The 11317-nt window shown below is 36.1% G+C and overlaps 1 protein-coding gene across 1 annotated transcript in view; it reads left to right on the forward strand.

Annotated features, from left to right (window-relative positions):
• NYAP2 (neuronal tyrosine-phosphorylated phosphoinositide-3-kinase adaptor 2) overlaps positions 1–6681 on the forward strand; it is a 262096-nt gene extending 255415 nt beyond the window's left edge. The window contains exon 7 of the mRNA XM_030327346.1: positions 4458–6681. Coding sequence (XP_030183206.1) covers positions 4458–4685 — 228 coding nt within the window. The 3' untranslated portion in view covers positions 4686–6681. The remainder of the gene's footprint in view (positions 1–4457) is intronic.
• Positions 6682–11317: the final 4636 nt, after the last annotated feature.

Raw genomic sequence — 11317 nt, forward strand, 5'->3', positions numbered from 1 at the left:
TCTTTTGAACTTCATAATAGTTTTACATTTACAGAGAGGCTGCAAAGAGGGCACAGAGGGTTCCTGTATGCCCCACACCGAGTTTCCCCCTTTTTTAAATATCTTATATTGCTGCTGTGTATCAGTATTGAAACCGTATTTTTAAAGCCCACACATTACTTGGATTTTCTTAGTTTTTACGTATCTGTTTCAGGATCTTTTCCAGGATACCGCACTAGTCAATTTCAGTTATCATGTCTCTTTGCCTTCTCTAGATTGCGACAGTTTCTCAGACTTCCCTTATTTTGGCTGATCTTAACAGTTTTGAGGATTTCTGGACTGGCATTTTATAGGGTATTTCTCATTTTGTGTTTGGTGTTTTTCTCATGGTTAGGTTGGGATTAATGGGTTTCGGAGAGGAGGAGCTCAGAGGCAATGTGCCTTTCTCATCACATCATACCAAGGGTCCATACAGTCCACATGACTTCCCGTTGTCAATGACTGGTGTGCTGTGTATAGTGTTTGCCAGAGCTTCCCACGGTTAAGTTACCCTCCTCTGTCTTTCCATACCGTATCCTTGGGAAAGAAGTCACTGTATGTAGCCTGCTCCTAAGGGATGAGGATTTATGTTTCCCTTCCTTGAGGAGGGACTTCACTGGATTTTATCTGCCTCAACTTATTAGCCAAGAATATTACCTCTGCCGGATCATGTTGTCCGAGAGATGTAACGAGATTCATATTAATTGAGCAATTGTCTTACAATTGTCTCCTAATGTATGCTTGTTGTAAATCAAACCCAAAAGTTCTTTTAACTCCAGGTTGAAATGAAATGGAATTTTACAGCTAAATTGAAACCGGTCTTGAAGAATTTCGTGACAAATCATGAAATATTTTATGGGTAGTATTCTTAACACACCTCCTATAAATACTTAACATGTTATTTGCTATGTACAAACTAATAAATTGAAGCATCTTACTATCAGTGAAATGTGATTTTTAGACATGTTTTCTGCCATGTAAATTGCCCTAGTGGTAACATTGGAGTTTAATGTCAGGAATTAAAAAGAATGTGCACCCTCCAGAAAGAAATATTGAAAAAACAGATGCTATTTAAACGTAAACACGGAAAATAGATTTGTCTTCCACCAAATGAATCACATTTAACAAGCATTTATTTCATCTTAACATAGTAATAATTTTCTTGGGTATTTTAAATGAGAAAAAAAATATTTGACAACAACTTAATATGAGATGATCCTATAGCATTCTTTGCCAGACTTATTAAAATATTGAAATTAAAAAAATTTTGAATTGGCTATTTTCTAATACCGTGTATTTAAATTCTCTTTAAAATATCTAGCCTTCATTCATGTACTGACAAATGTTTTCTCACAGAATTTGTATTGACTATATATCTGGCCACCAAAAGAAAATAGTTTAATATTAAAAAGCCAGTCTGAGAAAAAGGAGTTGATTTTCTTCTATTAATATTTGAAACCATTAGATCAATCAAGTGGACACTTAACTATTTTAAAATAAAAATGTAAAGAACATGAAAATCATGCTTTGTAACCCTTTATTCTTAAACTTATTTTTTAGATTTTTAAAGAATGGATTATTCTTAAATTGACACACTTATAAAGTATAAACTTCTAATTGGCAGAAAACACATACTTATAGGTAATGTAATGCAGTTATACATGCGTAAAATGTAACGATAACTCTGAAATATATTAGAGATACTGTTGTTAGAGCAATTTAGGAAAAATATTATTTTTCAGTGACATGTACTGATTTGCACTCTTAAATATTAAAGGAGATTAGATATTATCCAATTTGTGGGGAGAAGTAAATACAATGCAAATGTTGAAGTGATGTAAATATCCTACCTTAAAGAAGTTGGAGGTTTTGCGGTTTTATTGGAATGTGTAACAGACCCAGTGAGATTTTACTGAGAAGAAAATTATCTGGAGAGCTTTCCAAGGGTGAACAAACACTGTTCAATGATGGTGGCTTCTATTCGTTCATAAAACTTTTATCAAGAGCTTAATGACTCTGTTCTGCATGTTGGGTCTGCTAATGGATAAAATTTGGGGCTTCCCCTCTGGGAATTCTATGTTATAAATTCCATTTTAAGAGTTTATAGTCACTCAATAAATTTTGCTTGTATTTCCACCCAAATAGAGTTACTGTATTTTTATTGCATGGGTTATCAAGTTCTAAAATATTAGAAATCTTTTGAAAAAATTCCAAGCCATTTTGGGCAATGTTCTGTTGGTGCAAAAACCTATTGGTTAGATTAAAACCTATTATCTGGTTAAACCTATTTAATAAACATCTAGAATTTCATTTGAAAGGAAAATACCCGTGGCTGTGAAACATGGCTCATTCTTTCAAGGAACTTTGTATCGAATTAGGTACAAATATACAAGGTATTTATCTACGAGTACCATCTTCCGGACTCCAAATCCAAGCCGTTGATTTGGATTTATTTGATAAACACTTTTTATTCCCTCCTTAAAGCCATAAATATGTTTGTATTTTTTGAGTAGCACCCGGATATGGTAGTACCTATGCCAGTAACTATTATTATAATTTCTAGATAATATTCAGTAGATTGAGCCTGCTGTAGTAGAAAGACTATTCACTGTGGAGTCAGACAGATCCAAGTTTGGTAGAGGTCTGTCTCCCATGTAGTAAAATGAGACCTAGATCTACTTTCTCGATCTCCTTTCTGAGACTCTGTTTTTTCACTTGTACTGGGTAGATAAATCCTAGCTTTCGGGGTAGCTGGGAGGATTCCGGGTAACACACACAGAGCTCTTCACACACGCTTGGCAGAGAGCAGGCACGAAAAACTCCCATGTGTTTGTCAGTGCGGCAGTGACAATACTTAGGCAATGATTTAGTGTTTTGAAAAATGACTTCACCTTCATTATCCAAGTTAACCCTTATATCGACTTCTGGAATTGAAATAGGATCAATTCAGCTATTCAGATAAAGATACCAGGAAGTACAATTGCAGGGAGGAGTTTGATACATCCAGGCTTTGATTTCTTGTCTTCTAGCTCTAGATCCTGCTGTCTCCATGAAGGATTGCGAATCATGAGAATTCAGTCTTGCCTTGTTCGCACCAGAAACTTACCTGCCTGGCTTTGGGCAACGTGTGCAGTTTCTTGAAGCCGTGGCTTCCTCACCTGGACATTGAGAACATTGTGCTCCTTTATCTTCCCCATCCTTCCCAGTTGTACATGTACGCTGAAAGTCAGTATAGTGTAGTTGTTAAAGGCAAGGTGTTAGGAATGAACTCCTGGGATCCAATCCCGACTCTGACATCTGCTGGCTCTGTAAGCTTAGGCACGTCACTAGATCTCTCTAAGTCTCATTTTAGTCATCTTTATGGATTAATGAATAGCACTTACTTCAAAGCATCATCATTGTGAGGAGTGAATGAATGAAATTACGCAGAATATGTAGAATGGGATCTGGTACAGAGTAAGCGTTATATAAGTATTGGTGCTGATATTTATGCTAAAATTGTAACATCTAATACAGTGACTCCAGCTGAGCTATTTTAGCCCTTAAAGTCAAAGAGTAGACGTGCTTAGACACAGCTTCCTCATGCTGGATTGGTGGCCCGATCACATTCCTCTCCTTGTTTGGCAGATGCAACTCGGTAGTTCTGTTCTAAAGAAGATTTACCAGAGGACATGACCACATATACCTACCAGGGTGCAATGTTCATCTTTCAAGAAATATGTTATGTCTATCAGTACACGGTCAGCTCTGAACCATCTCCTGGCACGTAACTGACCCCAGGAATCTGTTTCTCTAAAGTGCCTGGGTCAGCGTGAAGGCACAGGTCAATGATTCTAATTAGACATTTGCTGAAGCATCAAAAGCATGCAAAAATTCTTTGCAAAAAATTATTTGGGCATTTAAATTCCAAGCATTCGATGCACAGGCGAAGTCGTTTTGGTAGAATTATGAAAAATCTTAATTCTGTATGTTTTTTATAAAAAAAAAGTTTTATTTCAAGAACAAAAATGTTCTTTAAAATCTTCAAAACATCTCATATTCATATTAGATCTCACTGAAAAGCAGTTCCAATAATTGAACTTAGACACCTAGAAGACAATGGAGTCAACATAAAAGTCATGGGTAAATACAAGGCAAATAGCTTTAAAAAAGAAAGGGTTATCTCTACACTGTGAGCTCCTGAAACTTATCAGAAAAATCTTCTCACCCAAATAGTTGTTTAATTATATCACAAAGTCAAGTACAAAACTTATTTATAGTCCCCATATGTCAATTTTGCTTTGTAAGAATTACAAAGGTAAAGAAACAGCTGACATTTTCTCAAAACCACGACTAGCACGGTGCAAAAAAAAAAAAAAAAAAAAATGACGACAACAACAACACGATTGCTTTCGTTCCATTTTTTTTTGCTTCTGTATTCACTGTTTCTTTTTTGCTAGGTGGCATGCATGCAGTGGTTTCATGGAGACCATACAATGCTTGAGATGATTGAGAAAAAGCGTTGCTTGTGCAAGGAAATAAAAGCTAGACAGAAAACGGAAAAAGGCCTTTGCAAACAGGATAGCATGCCTATCCTACCCAGCTGGAAGAAGAATGCAGGGGCAAAGAAGTACAGCCCTCCACCCTACTCTAAGCAGCAAACGGTGTTCTGGGACACCGCCATATGACTGTGCGCAGGATGGCGTGAGGTCCACACGGAGAGGGAGGTCGACTCAGTCTTGAGATAAAGAACTGTTACGTGTCTTCTCTGTCGGGATGGAATGCCAGTGCTTCCCCGGAAAACCCATGGGAAGCTGTGCCTACTCACAGGCAACTTCAACATAAAATGTATATTAATTGTATCCTTGCAATTAAGACACTTATTTATCCCGGATTATTTTGAATCCAAAAGATATTAAGATGTAAATATTTTACTAGTTTATGGGTGACACCTGAAATAATACACATTATACGGATATAAATTACAGAAATATCGAGAGTTTTACTATATGATATAATTTCGGTATTAACTGGTTTGTTATCTCTTTTATATGTAATCCCTTGATGCCTTTTATTATTAATTTTTGCATTTAAGACGTTATTATTTTTTTTCTGTCCACATTTGGCTTCTGTATGAGAGCTCACAGCTATAAAAATCATGTTCAATCACATAATATAAGATCTGGTGCTAGTAATGTAGAAATCGAGTATCATATTCGTCAAGAACATCTGTTGCTTTGTAAGTTTCTAAGGATTTGACAGGAAATGAATGCAAATGTGATGCTTAATTTGGACGTCCACATTACATCAATACCAATATTTTTGCTACATTGGCTTTATAAGAATTTCTCTTCAATATTGTCTTGTTTATACTAAGCAGTCATTAGACTCCAGAGAAAGTTATTAGGATATATTTGGATTTCCCAGCAGAAAACATTTCCTTCAGAAATGACTTTAGGGACATGTGTCCTTGCATCATTGATCTGATTGGAGGAGACCAGGGTTCACTGTGACAATGGAAGGAATAAGGAATCAATAGCTAAACAGCATGACTGCTTTCAAGAAAGCAGGACCAGGGGCCTCACAGCCACTGCAATCACTATTTTTAAGTAACTTTTCAAGTGTATGTTTGTTTCCCCTAGAAAATGAGAAATAAACATTCAGACGGACGCATTTACATATTTTAGCACGTTAAATGCCAATCTGTCTCAAAATTAAGGCCCATTAACAAACTAGTGTTTCTTAAGTTTTTTCAAACGAGTTCTCACCACATTTTGGGGTCGCAATCTTCTGTGCATGACCATCACACCCGTTCTTACTGCTTAGGACACCATGACCAAAGAGTTTTGACCCCTTGTTTCTTTTATTTTGTTTCCAGGAAGAGGCGGGAAATGCAGGGGAGAGGGGGTGGAAGGGGTGGATTCAATTTTATGTGGTGGTAAAATTTAAGTTAAACAAATCATATATATCTTTTAAGAGTAACTTGTTAGTTGAATATAAATATTGCCACGGATGAATAAAAAGGAAACTATCGCGTATATTTTGTAATATTTAAATTACTATTTATGCTTCCTAAAATTGACAGTATGTGATTCTTCTTTAACAATCAATTTAGTATTATATTTCTGAGAGAAAAAGGTACGTGTTAGAAGTTATTGTCATAGTGGTTTTCCTCGTAAGGGTGTTGACAGCAAGAGTCACTGCTGCTCAATAAAACCAAATAACAGGAGTTAGGGAATTTTTGTAATCTATATTGCTAACAACCTAGTGATGCTTTACCAGTAATCGTTCCTTTCAAGCCTTTGAAATGCTATAAAATAATTTTTTAATATTTTATAAGTAATGGATATTTTGATGTCCAACTAGAATTCTGAAAGAATAAGGAAAAAGGGTAAGTGGGAGCATGTGTATCTGTTGTTTTTGCGTGAATGAGTTCTCAGCAGGAGAACTGTATACGTACAGTGCTTACTGAGGTTTTAGGTTTTGCTTGTATCACTGAAGTGGTAAAAAAACAAACAAACAAAAAAGCAGGATCACAAGTACAGGAAATCATGGAGAGATCTTAAGTGGCTTCAATAAATCCTACTGCCGTGTTTCACCAGTTAGAGATTATATTTCAAACCCAACAATCAATGGAGTACCAATCGAAGAGGGATGGAAATGTGTTAAGATAAAATCAGCATAGACATAAAATGTGCTGAGGACCCAGGTTAGCCTGATTCAGGTCATTCTGACCACAGGTACTCAAGCCAATCAATGAGGCGTAAGATATCAATTCTCAGCATCTTGATGATGATCTTGGTGTATGTATATGTATATTCAAGCTCAGTATGGTAATGGCTGGATAATTCCTTTGAAATTTATATTTCGGTAACATATCCAAGTGTGTTTTTCAGATGCCAATCTTTCCCCCTATCTTTCTGAATAAGGGAGAAGATATTTCTCACTGCTGGCCACTTGTCAAGAAGGAAACAGAGGTACTGAAATGATGTGTGTTGGATTCAGACATTCCCATTTGTTCTGCCAAACTCATGATGTTGCCAGGTTTCATGGACTCTTTTTTCAAGCAAGTTATTTTCTGAGAAGGCAGCTTGTTTGAAAATCTGACCTTGGGCAACTATTTCTATTTAATATCTCCAAATCTTCCTTTCCATGGGAAGTAATTGAACGATCTGGAAAAGTGGCTTCGCTGATATTTGACTCCGTAACTTTTATTCAGTGCCCAAACCACTGTCCATTGCAGCTTAGCTGATAGGGCCATAACCATTCTATAATTAATTTTCTCTTTGTGTAGCGTTTCTTTGTATGGAGAAAAAGAAGTCATTAGGATACAAAGAAAAATCAGTGTATTCTCTCGTGGCAGGCAACCAGGATGCTTCAGTCTGTGAACTTGGTCAGATGATCAACATTCCACATACAGAACACAATGGGAAGGTATAGCTCATATTTTTAGCAGTGCCAAAGAGCAAATGGTATCCTGGCATGGTTATCGGGTGGGAAGAGCTCATACCTATGAGAAATGGTCTTTTCACAGCAAATTTTACAGAAACAGAACTTTATTGGCTGTCAGCAAGATGCTTTTCTATAGGAAGAACTTGTTAGCACACAAGAGACCAATTTCTTTAGAGTCGATGTAAGGGAAAAATCAAATTCTGCATTTCTGTGCAATGCCAGAAACTAGCAGCTTCTGAGGTTTTATGGCAGTTCCTCACAGGAACACTGCTACCCTTTCCCCCATATTTATGCTGCGGATGCAAGTTCAGATGAAGGTGATTGATTTGCGTTAAGTGAAGGTTAATGTCCACCCGTACAAAATATTCGGGAAAGTGAAAGAAAGCAAAACTTAAGAGGTTAACGTTTGTAGTTTTAAAGAATATACACATTCAAATATCCAGAAATGGTCTGGATACCACAAGACACAACTTCCCTTTTCAAAACAGGATGTTGGGACTTGGGACACGGAGGTTCCATATAGTTTTGTTGAATGCTTCCAGAGAATAGAGAAACATTTTTCTTACTACACTCTGGCTTTGGCCTCATCCTCACATATCATTTGGTTTGACTCTTCGGGCCTGTTTAGTAATCAAGTAAAGAAAGAAAGAAAAACAAAAGAACTAAGCAACCTTTTCGGGTTATTGTTTTAATGAACTATAGAAGGCATCAAAACAATGCACATTAACGATACAATTTAAATATCACCTATATGTTAAAGTGAATCACTTCACTAAAGCAGAAAAGAGATTGTAAGTTCATTATGGCTACCTATAAAATTAAAAAAAAAAAACTTTCCTCTGATTTAAGCAGTAGGTGATCTGAGAGGAGATACAATTTACCCTTTTAAAGGAATACAAGTAGGATGGAATAACAATTCATAGGGCATTGTATCCCAAACTTAAATGGAACTGAAGAAAAATGGTACCTATAATATGTAAGATTAACTTACTACATCTTCCCTCCATGGGAACATTGATAGCTAATTGTAGAATGTGGACAATTTATTAATTTATTATTAGCAGTTCATGGTTGAGAAACGTATTAGTTATTTTTAAAAATTCTGTGAAGCACTTGGAATTAAATATTCAAAAAGATATGATCCCTGCCTTCAAGGAACTTAATTATGCAATCCTTAAAGTTTCAAAACAAAGCCAATTATTTCTAAGAAGGTATACAATATCACATGTTTGACATCTCCTTTGTGTTTATATATGGTATTCTCTCTTTTTTTCCAGATCAAGTGTACAGTCGAAAAAAATACTAAAACATATTAAAGTTAATGTCTAAGTATAAAATGTTTATGTATAAGACTCTATATGTACACATAGGATATGTACTGCTGTCTATGTATCTCAGTGAAAGGATAACACGTTTGCCATGTTGGACTTGAACATTGTGGCTTGTTGTTTGGATTGATTTAAAACCCTTTGATATTTGGGTCAATTACATTGCAGCAAAGTGTGTGTAATCTGGAAAAAAAAAACATCTGATTACATTTCCCTTTAAATATTACACAGTTTCAAATTTAAGGGGAAACGCCTTTACAGAAACATTGCTGGATTTATCGCAACCAAGTACGTATGAAGATCTTTTCGAAGTGTTCAATTGTCCCCAAATGTGACTGGGTTCGCCCACCCTAAAAACATCTACATTTACACATGTATACACCCACATACAGTATACATACTGTATATAATATATATGAAAATGTTTAGTATGCACTTCTTTTGTTTGGAACTCCTTGAGTTAACATTTATAGTGTAGCAATTGGCATAAAGTGCACTGTGATTATAAAAAGCAAAGCACAGTAAAGTCACAGGTCTTGTTATCTTGCACTAAAAATGTGTTTACGTATTTAGCAATTGTATGTTTACTTTTTTGCTCTTTTCAAGAAACTAAAACAAATAGCTATTGAGAGATGATATAAAATATTGTTTTCTAGTGGATAATGGCACGACATTTTTAAAAGACAGGGTTTTTAAAAGAAACCATTAAACATCCATTTCAACATAACGTGTTTACCGTATCGAAGAAGCTGAATGTCATATTACATTTTCATAACTCATTAAAAATGTCAGGTATGTGCCTGAAAAATTGTGCAAATAAGCATTAGCTAACAGATTTCTCTATTCATGTGTTGTTAGCCATTTCTATATGCATATTAATATAAACACTGATGTTTTAATTTCTCTTAATTTTTGTACTTGATTTTTTTAGGTAACATGTAATTATAAATGTACTTTGATACTACTGAGTAACCAGATGTTGTTGGGAAACAATTTGTTTTCTTTAGTGCATTGGCAATATTTTACAATACTTTTGTGCTTATTTATTTGTGCTCCCGTGTAATTATAATAAAAGCAATAGTTTAAATTAGTTGACTTTGTTGCTGTTGGTATTCATTCACCAAGAAACACGATTTGTGAGAATCTTTCGAAGAAAAGCCCATACAATTTTCAACTTCAGGAGTGATCCCTGACATTGTATGTATCGTGGACGAGTGGCAGGGGTGAATAGTGAGACCCTAGACTCTTCAATTTAGCTAGGTGACCCCCAGTGGTCCTCAATCACCACTTGGCTTCTGCCTCATGCAGAGGAGTCACTAAATAAGAAGAAACGACACTTTTCTTCCTTCAATATGCACCTAATTCCAATTAAATGACTCAGCATGGGTCTGAAATATGCTGGAGGCATTAAGAAAAAATCCAGCCATCTTAGACCTGCGTACATAAAACGTTTATGGCATGGGTGTTTGCCACGTTCATGCATTCAATCATACCTCTGAAATTAATCTAGATTAAATAGGGAACAAGTGTTTGTGGTTAACACTTACTGGGGTTACCAATAGCTAAAATGTCATTGGGCACTTGACATATGTAAAACAAGGTTCTGGAACTCGGCAAGCTTACACAAAAAAAGTATACTTGTGATAATATAGTCTCCTGTAATAGTTTCTCATGGCCGCTTCATCAATCACTTACATCTTCTGCCACAGGTCCAATTGCAGTGTGATTTATTACAATTTTATAATTCCTCAAATTCCTTTCATGTTCATTTCTTAAAAGAAATCCAGTCTATCCCCACCATTTAGCCCCTCGTCCAGCCACTCCGTGTTCTGTGGGCATTGTACTTGAGGGTTGAACCAGAAATAATCATGCTCCACATCGTCAATGCTGCAAGTTTCCATCCATCTCAGCTCACAACAAGAAGTACCCCCATATTCTATATCATCTCTTCTATTTCCCCAACTGCCACTAAGACTTATTTGTTTCCAACTTTATGATCTCACAGTCTGATTAATTATGTTGATAGTAGAATGCATGATAAAACAAAAAAATGGCCTCTGGCCATTTGCATAGGAGAATAAGTGAATGTATTAACATGTATAAGTGAATATCTATTAGTAGAATGTCAGGCAATGTGGCAGACTAGGAGATTGGAAGAGGAGGAAGTTTATGCAGGGGGCACCTGGGTGGCTCAGTCTGTTGAGCATCTGACTTCGGCTCAGGTCATGATCTCACGGCCTGTGAGTTCGAGCCCCGCATCGGTCTCTGTGCCCACAGCTCAGAGCCTGAAGTCTGCTTTGGATTCTGTGTCTCCTTTTCTCTCTGTCCATCCCCACTCATGCTTTCTCTCTCTTTCTCTCTCTCTCGAAAATAAACATTAAAAAAAGGTTTATGGATAAATTTGCACAACATCACCTCAAATCATGTCCCCTAGAATTGTGCTTCTCATACTTTGCTACATAGAAGAGTCATGCTGGCAATTTCTAAAATCTATTGTCCACAAAGCATCCTGCAGGGAGTCCCAACCTTGTTAAATTTTG

The sequence above is a fragment of the Lynx canadensis genome, chromosome C1 (assembly GCF_007474595.2).
Source record: "Lynx canadensis isolate LIC74 chromosome C1, mLynCan4.pri.v2, whole genome shotgun sequence".
NCBI lineage: Eukaryota > Metazoa > Chordata > Mammalia > Carnivora > Felidae > Lynx > Lynx canadensis.